The sequence below is a fragment of the Nothobranchius furzeri genome, chromosome 2, assembly GCF_043380555.1.
Source record: "Nothobranchius furzeri strain GRZ-AD chromosome 2, NfurGRZ-RIMD1, whole genome shotgun sequence".
Lineage (NCBI taxonomy): Eukaryota > Metazoa > Chordata > Actinopteri > Cyprinodontiformes > Nothobranchiidae > Nothobranchius > Nothobranchius furzeri.
In genome coordinates this window covers 85,969,027-85,983,198 of record NC_091742.1, presented here as the reverse complement: position 1 = coordinate 85,983,198, position 14,172 = coordinate 85,969,027, and the positions used below count along the sequence as shown (strand labels likewise).

Sequence of the window (14,172 nt, the reverse complement as noted above, 5' to 3'; positions counted from 1 at the left end):
CTACGGGTCCAGAGCATCTTCAGGTGACCTGGTGTGGCACCAAACCCTCGTTATTGAGTCTGGATCTTAGGCTATGTGCATGCTTGTGCTACGCAGGTGGAGTTGGGAGCAGATTATGAGCCACAATCACAGATTTGGAGCTTTATGTTAATTATAATCCCAAACAAATCTGATTATTTCATATTGTTTCACAGGTGCTTTCTATTTAGCTTTTGAAGCATTTTTATCGGAGGAAAACAAACTTCGAGACATCAGATGACATCATTTTGTAAACATTCTGCTGGAGAGGACCAGGACTTCCAGTTCAGAGATGCTTTCAAATAAAAAGAAATTAAACAAAACGTAGTCATGATTTTTTTTCTGATTGTTAAGAGGGGTGTTTGAAAGGAACAGGTGACCCGCCTGATAAGCAGCTTTGTGACGGACCTGAAGTTACCTGGCTGTGAGGTTAATCCAGCTCTGTCGCATAGATTAGTCATTACTGATCCGCAACAACAAACAGAAAACATCAGGGACAAAAACTACATCTGACAACTAGCAGCTTTTGTCTCAATCCTCAGGCGTGGTACTTTGTATATTCTTAATTTTCTTCAGATTAATAACAGACCCCTTCATCTCCCCTTCAGCAAAAACAACCCTAAAATCCCGTCTTTCGCTGTCTGACCACCCGTCTACGTGATGTTGTTTATGGGGTTGCTGATCTTCAGACAGCACCAGTAGATGGTTTTCACCAAGGTGACGAAGACGAGCAGGATAGGCAGGACCCACGACACGTAGATGCCTTTAGAATGCTGGGCACTCCTCCACGTACCAACCTGAACACACACACACACACACACACACACACACACACACACACACACACACACACACACACACACACACACACACACACACACACACAACACAACACACACAACACACACACACACCAGGAAATGACGGAATTGTGGTTTTCTTCAAATCAAGCTGGATGTACGATAACATTTACAAACATGACAGGAAGTGACATCATACCATTGAAACATTACAAGCTATTGAACCAATATTGCAAGGATGAAGTCTATAAAGGGCCAGCATTCTCCAGCATCGTTTTACCTGGACGACGGAGGTTGTTCTGACAGAAACACTAGAATACCAAACACACACACACGTGTTTGAACTTGTACTTGTTACGGTTTGTCCATCAGAAAAATGTCACGTAACCAGTGTAACCAATCTGCATAGTGTTATTACAATAAGTCCCTTTCCATCGTTTCAGGAAGCTGGCAAATCGGCTTCTTTTGGGCGTTTTCCTCCAGTCCCCACTCAGCACAGCTCGACTCGGTTCAGTTAGTTCCAAGGTGTTCCGAGTGTACTGAGCCTAGAGTCGGGAATCGAAAACCGGTTCTTGTTGAGAACCAGTTCCCATTGGTTCAACTACCTAGGAATTGTTCGCCACTTTTGCAAACGATTCCCCTTATCAATTCCGGTTGGCGCCGAATGACATCACCGCACACGTTTGCGTACCTTATGGAAGCAGGAAACATGGCGTCTAAGCGGCACACACGCTCGAAAGTTTGGTTATATTTTACAAGAAAGCATGACAACAAGGTAACTTGCAATAATTGCAAAGTAGATATTTCATCAAGAGAGGAAGCGTTGTGAATATACAAAAGTGTTTGGGCACAAAATACGTGATAACTTAGGGTTAATGACGTGTTTTGACCCGTTCCGGACTCGTAAATATCAACGCAGCAGCAGCAGCAGCAGCGATGTTCACACGTCCTCTCTTGTTATTACTGCAGGCAACTACCGTATTTTCCGGACTAAGAGCCGCTACTTTTTCCCCACGCTTTGAAACATGCGGCTTATAATAAGGTGCGGCTTTAGTCAACCAGAAAGGATGGATGCTGGAAAGTCTAATGAAGGAATGGTTAAAGGAGTGCTACGGAAAGCGCCCAGGAGGATTTTTTTCACAGTAAAGCGGCGCTGCTTGTTTTCCCAGCTTCACCCTGGGATGATGACAGCAACACGGAGAGTGACACTGACATCGCCACAGAAAAGGTATGTGACGAAGCTCTTCTGAGGCTGTTCAACTCCAACACTGAAGAAGATGACTTCAGTGGTTTCAGTGCGCAGGAGGATGATGAATACCGTAAATCCTCTAATACAGGCCGGGGCCTGTATTTTACCCAAGCTCATCAAGCTCCAGGTCTTTATTGGAAGGAGGGCCAGAATTAGAGGCAGACCTAAATTTCTATTTGAGCAAAATGAACTACCAGTAGAATGAATAAAAACGGGGTGTGTCTATTTGAACCTACAAAATACTTGGTTCATTTATTGAAAATGTACAGTTAACATAACGTGGTACGGTTTGCATATAAAACATTAACAACAAGGCTAAATTACAGTAGGGAAATACTGTATTGTAACAAAACAATAGCAAACATACCTGTACTGCATTTTAAATGTTATTAAATACCGGTATCAGAAAAGGCCACAGCCACCTTACCGCTTCAAAGTTGAATTGTTTCGTCTTGTTTGGGTTGTACGAAAAATAAAATAAAAACCCTCAAATTCAATTCAATCTTCGTCCAGTTTAAAGTAAAAAATAAAATATCGGTAATCCAATTCAGTTTAATCCTTATCCAGTTTGATGGGTTGATGTTAAAACGTTTAGCAGCTTGCTCCCCAGAGTGTTCTGCAGCATAATCAGCATGTTCTCTTTGAACTTTTTATCAAATTTTTGCATCCTCTTCGGCTCCGCACCAGCCATGGTTAAAATTACCCTAGCGGTCTATCACTGGCAAATCAAAAGTGAGACGGATGACACAGCCGCCCCCCTGTGGTACTTGCCTGCTACCACATTCCACCCGGCCACAATAAAAAAAAACAGCCATTATTCACCTCCGCTGACTCCGACACTGGCCGAAATGTGATACCCGGCAGTTAATTGAATACAGGCCAATATTAGAGGATTTACGGTAAACTAATCAATAACTTTTCTGTTTTGTTTGATACTGATCAGTTCAGTTACGTTCAGTTAAACTACGTTTTCAATTCAGTAGATATCTGCGGCTTTTAGCCCGGTGCGGCTTGTATTGAGGTGCACTCTATAGTCCGGAAATTACGGTAATCAACTAACACTGTTTAACATGTTAGCGTCATTAGCCTCATATACACACCTCCACACTAGCAGACTCCAGTGACAAAGGTCTGACATGTGGTGAGATTTTTCCCACTCTACAAAAGCTACAGCAACAAGATGACTCTGCCTTCACAGGGAGCATAAAGGAGAACATTTGGAAAGATATTTCCAACCGAAACAGGTACAACTGATTATTTATCATAAAGAAACTGACAGTTATATTGCAGGAGCTGTGTGCAGTTAGTTTTTTGCCACCTGTTTACCTACTCTGGAACTGAGAAGGGAATTGTCTCGATAGACAAAAAACTTATCAATTCCCACCCCTAAATGAGTCGTGCTGAAAACTCGATATTAGAGACTGTCGACCACTGATTGGCCAGGGGGTGGAGGCACTGGTTGCTCCGGAGTGATCCACCTCGCAGCCTTTTCCAGGTCTTCACTTTTCAGACTCTGACAAAAAGCAGCTGGTTGAGCAGAATGTTCATCATCGCTACCAAGTTCTCCATTATTGTGTTGTTTGTGGGTCACCCTTGAACTTTGGAGACCATCCCACTATATGACAAACCCACCCATTTATCAGGTGTAACGGAAAACCACCTAAGCTGGCAGAGTCAGGGACAAAAAATGAGGGACAGAGACGAGAAACAGAGCGGACAACAGCAAATCATGTCCAAGATGCTCACAGCCCTAATATTAGCCATAGTGGCACCATGAAAAGTACTTAGAAACACAACCAAAAGCTTCTGGTCCTTACAAGTAGGGGCGGGCAATATAAACGATATAAGGTAGTAACGATATAAAATTGGGTAATGACAGAGTTTTTGGCTATATCGCAATACCGCGATAACACATGACGTCACTAAATGTGCTTTTATAGGACACACCATGTCGGCATATCGGCGTAATATTATCGCAATGGTATGTCTATAAGCGCGCCATGCCGGTGCATGGCGTTGCGCGAATATTGCGGCATTCATTCCGCCTTGGTTGGAGAGGTCTGATGGCAGTTTATTCTAGCTTCAGCTTTGCTACTATAAATGCCAAAATCCTCCCCAGGGCACCGCGGCAAATCCCGTTTTGAAAACGCTATGGTCCTATTAAAACAGCTTAAGATGTGCGCCCTGCTGACATTGAGGTAACAGAATGGCGGTGGCTGCAAGCATGGAGTGGGCGAAGGAGGAGGCCTATATGCCTCAGGTGGCATATATTTGCCACATGAGGATATTTAAAAGCATGTATAAACAGAGGAAAAAATATATCGCAATATATATCGTTACCGCACATGCTTCAGATTATATCGCAATATAGATCTGAGGCCATATCGCCCAGCCCTACTTACAAGCTAGTGGTCGATGCGCCACTTTGTGAGTTTAAGCGTTGTTGCATCCTGCAACCCAGAACCACACCAATTTTACTATTTGGTGTTTAAAATAGTTGGCACAACAGATCCAGGATCAGCTGGGAGAGCTGCAATAAACCACAGCTTTTGTGATCACATGATCGTGTTGGTAAATTTAAAATTTAGCTCTGAAACCAGTAGATCGTTCAGCTCTAACTGCAACTGTGTTAACGTGAAGATGGTAGTAAAATATTGTAAATAAAACAGGCAGGAATCCCAGTTTAGTTCATAACACGATAAAGGTTCCACAGAACTGAAAAATGTCATCTCACACCATGATGATGTCACTTCAGCAGAGATTTTAGGAAGTCTTTCATCACCAGACACAGAAAAGTAACAGATCTGAATTCACCCACCAGAAGTCCGACCGTTGTGGCTGCAAAGACAACAAACAGCAGGAAGCACAGCCAGCTCTTCCTCCTCGGGTAGTGCCGGCCAATAGAGGAACTGGAGAGCAAATCAACGAGAAAGGTTTCACATTTTAAAATCAAACAATACGTAAAGCAGCAAAGAAGATAAAACACACAAAGAGCAGCTGAGATGCTTACACTTTTCTGCAGTGTGGACACCGAGCCAAGGTCCGATCAGAAATCTCCGTCCACTGGGAGGCAAGAAAATCAGAGCATGAGTCTTAATGTGTCTAATGAGTTAAAGGAAGCTGCAGCCAAAGCTGGAGCCTGTTTCTGTGTGTTTACCAGGAAAGTGCAGGTGCAGTGTCCACACATGACCCGCAGGCCAACGGGCTGGTGCTGCGGTTCTGGACTGTCGTTGCTGATGTGGACCGGTCCCAGGTTGATGACACGTTTACTGCCGAGAAAACGGTTAAAGGAAAACTGAAAACTGCCGATTTGAAGCAGCTCATGAAGGAAGGAGCTCTCACGGGTGATGCAATCACTAGAAAACACTCGTGAAATGCTCCTCACACACTGATTAATTAAAAGGATCTCACCAGTACGGCCTTGGACAGGCGATTTTCTGTGACGTAACTTTGCAGATCAGCAGACAGTTACACGGACAGCGGACGTACTTCTTCCCAACAGGAGCGTTCTTAATTGGCTGAAGATGCAAAAGAACATAAGAGACAAACAGGAAGTAAGTTTAGGATATGCCAAACTGAGCAACCAGGTGTTTCTGGTGCTCTGTGATTTTGTTGTGATCTAATTAAAAGAAACTTTGCAGATCGGATGATAGAAAAAGTGGAAAAGTCGTATTTCTACCCTTATGTCAGATCATTTAAAGGGACTTTACAGAGTTTTGAATTTTTATGCTCACGATTGCCCCCACAGGCCAAAAGCGTAACGGCAGCTTCAATTGTAGGCTCGTGCACGAGGCGCGCATGCTGTACGTGCACACTCCTTAACGAAAATAACAGCTGAGAGAGTCCCGTGTGTGTGTGTGTGTGTGTGTGTGTGTGTGTGTGTGGCCCGGAGGACAGAGGACAGGAGAACGTACAGCTAATTAATTAAATAATTTGGTTCTGTACCTTTCTCTTCAGCACAGCCAACAAAGGTTTATGATGGGTCAGTCCTCCTGCATGCTCAGATCATTCCCTTCCCTTGCGTGAAAAATTGTTCCAAAATGAAAGTTGAACCCACATCTTTTTTATCTGTGAATTCAACGCCGTTCGGCGAGTGGCAAATAAAAATTTGGGCATCTTACTGTAAAAAAAATACCATTAATGTAACAAAGAAACTCTAAGTAATCTAGGTTCACATCCAGAATCAAACCCAGGTCTTCTGCACGAGAGTCCGACGTCTTACTAGGTGAGCTAAAGCGCCAGTGACGTCCTTTGTATCTGTAATATTTATATCCTTGATGACAGCTGAAACATTGATTAAAGAACGGTTCGGAGCGAAAATGGCTATTTTGTTGCTAATTTGCAGGAAATATCTAGAAGACAGTTCTACAGAAAGTAGCTAAGGGTCCTCAGAAATGTAGCTAGGTTCATCACTAGGCGTTAGGAACAGCGACAAAGTCACTGAGTTGGCACTGCCTCACTCTCTGCTGCTAAAGCTACTGATAGCAAATGCTACGAGCTGTGCCTGAGCGTGAACGCGCATGAAGCAGCCTGCTCGACCCGAGCATCTCTCTTTTTCTGTGATTTTACAGAAAAACAGGCAATCACAGTAAAAATGCCAGGGCTCATTCTACAGGACCAGGACATTGCAGGAGAATGTATGAAGAAGACATTTATTATTTCTATACATGTTTTGGCTGTCAAACTTCCATAATGCCCCTTTAAAGGTTTGAACTCCTTTGGCTCACCGTGGCTTCGTTACAGATGCTGCACTTCACCACATGCTGGTGCGTCTTGCCCTCCACAGATATGGTGCTCTGACAGACCCTGCAGCTGATGACCAGAGCACTGCTGCTGTCCGGGCTGCCCTGCGGCGAGTACGGAGGCGGAGGTTCTCCAGGTTCTACCGAGCTGGGGAACAGCGCCGCACCTGAGGCAGGGGATATGAAGCGTGCACTTACAGATTTCCTCAGTTTCTGCTAATAAACGATTCTGACCAGCAAACAGATGTCAACATCAAAGATATGTCTCCAGATCAACCTGGGCCCCAAACTCAACAACTGGTCTGCTAATGAGTCTCTCGGGTCGCTGTGGAGGACGTTTGTTCCTCTCTTCTTTATAGAATTGTTTTCGTTCAGCCACATTGGACGGTTTTCTGTTGGAGGTCAAAGGTCAGACATTCTCCATCCTTTTGTGTTAGAGATCAGAGAGAATAACCATCAATTAAAGCAGAATGAATTTTACATCAGACACCTTCCAAAACGTTCCACTTTTGTCTCGTTAGTCAACAGAATGTTACCCCAAAGTTCTGGGATCACTACGATATTTTGGTAACTGTGAGGTGAGCCTTTGTGTTTGGGTCAGAGGTTCTGGCCTTGCTGTTGGACTCATGAACAATAACTCTAAGATCAGATCTGGGAATTTGCTGGTGGATAATCCCAGATGCTTCATGATTTAACAAGAGGGTCATCGACATCTCCAGACTGGTCCAGGTTGGTTTTGGATGATGTGATATCTGATGGCATCACTTAAAAGAAAAAGTTTGTATTTATTGTGGTTTATTGATCTGAAACATTACAGCCGTGTAGCTACATGCAGTGTGGAGGGACAACAGAAGAAAACTACATGAATTTAGCTAAAACAGAGGAAGCTGGGACAGAAAACCACGAGGAACTCTGCTGTTGTCTTACAATGACTCAGCTACTTTACTTTTATCTAGTGATCATGAATATTAAGGACAAAGCAAAAATCCTATTGACTAGTACAGGAAGTAAGAAGGCCAAACAAACAAGATTTACCAGAAAGGATGGTTTCTAAAACAGAATAGTAAATGAAAGGAGCCGTATAGAATAGTTCAGAGCAAATTAATTTAGGTCTACATGTTTGAAAACAAAATTTAAAAAGATGTTTCTTGATTTTATTTGAAGAATGGCTTAATGCAAGAGGAAGTGCTGACACAGGATCACATGCTTCTTCACTAACCTTGTTATTATTTTAGAAGTAAACAAATATTTGCTATTGAAATAAACTTTAAATCTGCGTTTTGGTTCTGAAGAACATCTGAATGAGTTTTATGGGTTCTTGGAACAAGTAACCTTATTAAATTATCAGATATTACCATTTCATGTATGAAACATTATTGTAACCTCTGTAATTTTATAATAGAAACTTTAAACTAATGATCATTATAGAATAATAAATGTAAACGTGTAAAATGCGTTCTAGGTGTGTCTGATTGCCAAAGAAACCAAGCCCTGGGCTAATACTTGTTTACATTGTGACATTGTTCAGGCTAAACGCATCTTAAGTGTTTTTTTACGGCTCAGAAACGTGTTATTAATAAATCTGTATGATTTAGTTCAGTTAAAAAAAACATACTCCATGGATATCCACGCGTGTCTCCCCCAGGAGAGAAGCCGTTGGTCCCGTCGTGCTGCTCGGACAAGAGCGGTGACCGTTCCTCGTCCGCCATGGCTGACCACCGGACCCGAGCCTCTCGGAGCGCACGCTCAAAGAGCCTCTGCCACGGGGTAGTCCTTCTTTGGCCGGCCCGGTCGGTAAGGATTTCCGGGAGATTCGGGAGATTTTAACCCAGGGGAGTTCGGGTTTAAGACGTTCACATGACAGGGCGAAAAACGCTCAATGAATGAGGAAGCGATTCAACAAAAACATTCGTCACATGACTGTGGTTTGAGTCACGCTAGTGATTGACAGTTAGCTCAACCAATGAATGAATGCAGGGCGACAATAGGCGGGGCTTAAAAATTTCCCAAAAATTGAGTTTTACAAATTAAATAAAATGAAATGTTACTTTATTTGAAAGTGAGTATAAATTAGTTCTGCTTTTTATCAAAGCTAATATATTTAAATTAATTGTGGGGGAAAAAATCTACATTCCGATAGTTGGCGATTTCAGTAGGTTTGAAACTGCTTAAAAACCACCACCGAAGAAGAAAGTTTTCCCCACAAAAAAACAAAACGACCTCCGGATGCAGTCTGTGCTTGTTGAAAACACACGACGAGACAACGTGCCAAGAAACTGAGGTAATGTTCATCAAACGACACTGTTAAATGTTTTTACTCACGGGAATTGGTGTGTTTGTTTGAAGTGTTCATGGGCGCTAAGAGCAGACGACTGCACTTTAAGTCCCAACATTCGCGCGTATGTGCAATAGTTTGACGATTAGATCTTGAGAAGAACCTCATGCTGCAACACTAGGTAGGTCTTGATTTGTATTGCGCATTAAAAATGGGGAAACAACACTCAGGGCTTACCCCTCTCGCAATCCAAATGTAGAAATCTGGTTACAAGTTAAAGTTTTACTGTGTAAACAGGAAGTATTCAAATCTAAATGTGTTATTTAGAGGGACGCATAAGCCAAAGGAAGCTTGATTTTTCGCATGTGTTTCCTGTAAAATTTTAAAAGTTGCAGAAAAAGAAAATCGTGCGACCATAAAATGTCATTTTACACACTAGCTGTTTAAAATCATCAGTATAAAAAGTTCTATAGATTCTCTGATAAAGTTTTTTGGGCATGTTTGCAATTTTGCACATTAAAAAACTAGAAAACGTTTCTGATTAAACATGTTCTTAATGAAGGGATACTCTAGCCTAGTAGCCTAGTGAACTAGACTGAATTCTTGCCTTGCAAAGTTAAATAATAATGTTATTTAGTCTGGCTCGCCAAGATAATGATACTCTTAAAGGAACTGATCCACCCACGAGGCCTTATCAGGCAGCCAGAAGCACTTCCTTTTAAAGCATACTCACTCCATTGTTGTTGTTGGACTTTTAGGGGAGTAGCTTTTTGCTGTCTGAGGGGTTTGCATTGTTGAGAAGATTTTAAAAAAAAGTAAACCTGCGTGATGTCCCATACATCCAACCAAGCATAAATGGAGAAACACAATACATACACATTAAAATCAATAAATGGTAAATTACTATGTTCTTTTAAATACTTTTTTCACTTTTTAATATAAATCTTTTAAGTTGTTTCATTATTTGAATTCTTTATACAAATGTACCAGTTTATATATGTAAATGTATTTAAAATGTATTTTTGTACTTGGTTCCAACTCTCTCCACTATCCTGTTTCATTTCTCCTTGTAACGTTTTTGTTTTCATGTCATGACATACGAAGGAACTTGCAGAAAATTGTCAAACTGTTTTCATCCAGCTGCTGTTGTGAAAATAGGAAGACTATAAAAAAAACTGCACAGTCAAAGAGGACTTCTTAATCTTAACACAGCCGTAGCAAGTTCTGCAGAGGCTGCAGGTTGGAATAATGGTGATATAAAATATATTCTCAAGAGTTTTTGAGTCTTAGGAATTTGTTACTTAATGCTGACATGCAAACTTTCTGGATGTACAACGATGCACTGTCTACAATAGTAAACGGGGAGCAATTCAACCTAACCCTCCATTCACCCTCCTTGACATGAACTATTTATATTAATTTTCTAAATCTTGAAAATCCCCTTCAGGCTGTGTTACATATGACTGATGCTTGGTTTTTTTATGGTTGTAAAAACATTTTTAAGTTTTAAAAGTAATGCATTTCTAAAATATGATAAATTAGTTATTAATTCAACCAAAGAAAGGTAAAAACAGTTTTTATGAACTTTTCTACAGTATTAGGAGAGTAATAGGTAGCCAAGCGCAGCTAATCGATCTCAGTGATTATTGGATCCTCTGTATAAAGGAGTACCGTATTTTCATGACCGTAAGGCGCACCTAAAAGTCTTTTCTCCAAAATGTACGCCGCGCCCTATGTTGCGGTGCGCCTATTGTGTTGTTGTGAGACACGAACGTAGTAGAAGACAAGGGGTGTGGCGTGAATGTGCGGACGTGAGCGAAGACTGACCCCGAATAGTTCAAAAGGTCAGGTATGCGCGGTATGCTGAACATTGTTCTGACAACCCTGAGGATGGCCCCTGCTAAGAGACACGCCTATGAAGCACAGTTTAAACTGCAAGCGATCAGCTACGCGGAGAAACACGGGAATGGAGCAGCGGCGAGAGAATTCAGCAGTAATGAGTCCATGGTTCGCAAGTGGAGGAAGTTGGAAAACGAACTCCGACAAGTAAAGAAGACGCAGCTGTGTTTCCGCGGGCACAAAGCCGGGTGGCCTGAGCTGGAAGACCGCCACGAGCAATGGGTTAACGAGCAGAGGACGTCAGCGCATGCAGTGAGGAAGTGCACGTGCGCCAGGTCTGAACCAGGACTAGACCAGTAAAGTGATACATGCTTTTGGCTGTTTATAATTGTCACAATGTCTGCTTTGCACTGATATGTTCTGAGTCCGCACAAATGTTTTACCGGTACGTTTTACCGTGCCCGCACCCGCGTCCTATAACCCATTGTGCCTTTTGTATGCGTTAAATACAAAAAAGACACCCGTAACTGAAGCTGTGCCCTATAACACGGTGCGCCCTATGGTCGTGAAAATACGGTATTCTCCACAAAATTTAAATTTTGTCTTTTGACACATTTCCCAGAGTTCGATAAGATAGAAAAACCATTTTTAATCAGCCCAGTCATCTTCCTGACCTGGTGTCGGTACCACATCTACTCGGGCAGCCAGATCAGCTCGGGTCCTGCATCTCAATCAATCAATCAAAGCCCAAGGTGCTGAACATGGTACATGAGAAATGTGAAACCTGATGAATAAATCGAAAATAAAAGCAATTCAGATAGTGCAAAAAAGGTAAAACATTAAAGTAGAAGACAAACCAGGGATAAAGAGACCAATGAAAACAGGGAAATAAAATCTACATAAAAGAGGGCCAAATTCAAACACGTTCAGAGAACGCCAAGCGGAGGAGGTGGGTTCTTAGGCGACTCTTTAAGACTGGCAGAGATGGGGACAGCCTAACTGAGGGTGGCAACTGCCAATATGGCGTCGTAAACAAACCTGGTCACGTGACGCCTGGAGCTCTATTGATTAGAGAAATGTTATTTATCTTTTAACATCACTTGTGTCTGCAGCCAAACCGTCTCATAAAAACCAGCATTTGCTTTAATTATCTTGTACATTTAACTGATTTGACCCCTTTTATCTCTCCACAGCGTCTGTATTCACCGATGAGAAAGATCAAGTGAAGGACTGATGAATAGAGTTATGGGAACTGAGATGTAGCCTCTGTGGTATGTTCTGGACATATATTTTCTGTTTATACATCACCGGATGTGGTTAAAATGCTGTTTTATAGAGTGCTCTGGTTGTACTGTGTAATGTTTCTTCTCTTTAAACTCAAACTCTTGTGTTTTCTGTTACTGTGAATAGTTAAGTGGGTACAAACATGTTAAAAGGATTATGCACGTAACATTTTCAAGGTTAATTAGTATTTTGGGGTTAAGGTTTATTTGTTAGCAGTGATTCAGCTTGTAGTCCGTGCTCTCATAAAGGGGTCCAGAGGTTTTGCTGTATAGAGGTTGTGAGGGTTGGTTTTAAACAAACACTAGATGATGCACTATTGATAAAACCATCTGGTTGATGATTAAACACGTCAAACACTGCTGTTGCACTCAGAATTGGAAGTTATTTTTTTAATTGGTCAGCAACTTTATAAAACCAGAAGATTCCCAACTCTGCAAGAAGACCAAAGATTTAAATGCAGCATCCTGACCCCAGCATCAGGTGTAATGTAGGTGTAATACTCTGAACTACAGATTTGGGGGAAGAAGATCTACGTTGACACCCACGTCAGCTGAAACTGTCCAAAGAATTTTCGTGTGCCCTTTTCATGTGCTGAGCTTCAACAAGCTTTTTAAACTGGGCTCCTTTTTCTGGTGTTGTAAAATACCTCACAAGTGTTGGAATTCCAGCTCTTCATCCCCAAGAACAAACATCGCCACAGCTGTGAAGACAAACTTTCCCATCCTCAACTTGATGATGTGCCACATTTTCCCAGAAGTACAACGAAGTTTCAGATTCAATGGAGGACAAACCTTTCAGTTCAACATAAGTCGGAAAACCTAAAGCTCGGCATGTGAACTCAACCCTGGACAGATTGATGCAGCTCAAGAATCGTTGATTTCTTTAAAAGAAATGGCAGAGTAAACGTCAAAAAACCTTGCAATGCCCATCCCAAAAAAGTAGCCACCAAAATAAAACGTCACACACTCTAATATTTCAATTGACCACCTTTAGCTTTGATTACGGCCCAGATTTGCTGTGGTGTTGTTTCCATAAGCTTGTGCAGTGTCACCAGATTTATTTCCATCAAGTGTTGCATTCATGTTTCACCAAGATCTTGCACTGATGATGGTAGAGTCTGACTGCTGCACAAAGCTTTCTCCAGCCCATCCCAAAGATTCTCAATGGGGTTTAGGTCTGGACTCTGTGGTGGCCAATCCATGTGGGAAAATGATGGCTCATGCTCCCTGAACCACTCTTTCACTATCAGAGCCCGATGAGTCCTGGCATTGTCATCTTGGGACATGCCCGTGCCATCAGGGAAGAAAACATCCATTGATGGAACAACCTGGTCATTCAGCATATTCAGGTAGTCGGCTGACCTCATTCTTGAGGTTAATGTTTATCAGTTGGTAATTTCTATTTAATTTGACCAAAATTTGATGGGATTTAATAGTTTTTGACCAGACATTCAAATAATTAAAAGTTAAATTTTGATTGTTGATTCCCCTGCATTCACTCCCTGCATTAGCTTCTGACAGAAAGTAGACAGTAAAAATTAGGGATGTCCTGTTCCGATTTCGGAAGTCATTTGATATGGGCCCAAAAACCGTGTATCGGATAATTGGACGGCATCAAAAATCTCCGATAAAAGCAGTCCGTTAAGGTTCACATTTTTGCAATTGACGGTTTAAGATTTTTTTTTTTTACGTTCATACTTACTGTTATTGGCTGTTGTTCTCCAATTGAGAAATATCACTTGATCAAGCCTTTCATACATTCCACACTACGAAATGGGTGAAAGTATGCATGATTTATGCTGATATCGTATAGGATTGATATCGGTCAATAATGAAGTCTGCCATATCTGTGTTATATCTTAAGTGAAAAAGTTGCAGGACATCCCTAGGACTAATCTGGGATTAGAAAACCCTGACAGATCTACGTAACACTGTCATGGTTCATGGACATGCATCAGGGAAGGTT

At 41.8% G+C, this 14,172-nt stretch overlaps 1 protein-coding gene across 1 annotated transcript; it reads right to left on the bottom strand.

Moving 5' to 3' along the window:
• Positions 1-424: 424 nt before the first annotated feature.
• LOC107376897 (type I phosphatidylinositol 4,5-bisphosphate 4-phosphatase-B) lies at positions 425-8,657 on the bottom strand. Its single transcript, XM_015946214.3, has 7 exons — positions 8,425-8,657; positions 6,795-6,976; positions 5,479-5,585; positions 5,225-5,336; positions 5,078-5,130; positions 4,886-4,976; positions 425-815 (listed from the first exon to the last, which is right to left on the bottom strand). Exons 1-7 carry the CDS (start codon positions 8,516-8,518, stop codon positions 672-674), a joined length of 783 nt encoding a protein of 260 aa, XP_015801700.1. The 5' UTR covers positions 8,519-8,657; the 3' UTR covers positions 425-671.
• Positions 8,658-14,172: the final 5,515 nt, after the last annotated feature.

Bases quoted from the DNA above. Each gene is read 5' to 3' on its own strand.
- LOC107376897 (XM_015946214.3), bottom strand. From the start codon at position 8,518: ATGGCGGACGAGGAACGGTCACCGCTCTTGTCCGAGCAGCACGACGGG. The intron at 5,131-5,224 runs GTAAACACACAG...CTTGCCTCCCAG, and splicing joins ACTGCACCTGCACTTTCCTG to TGGACGGAGATTTCTGATCG. The intron at 816-4,885 runs GTGGGTGAATTC...GTGTGTGTTCAG, and splicing joins CCACAACGGTCGGACTTCTG to GTTGGTACGTGGAGGAGTGC.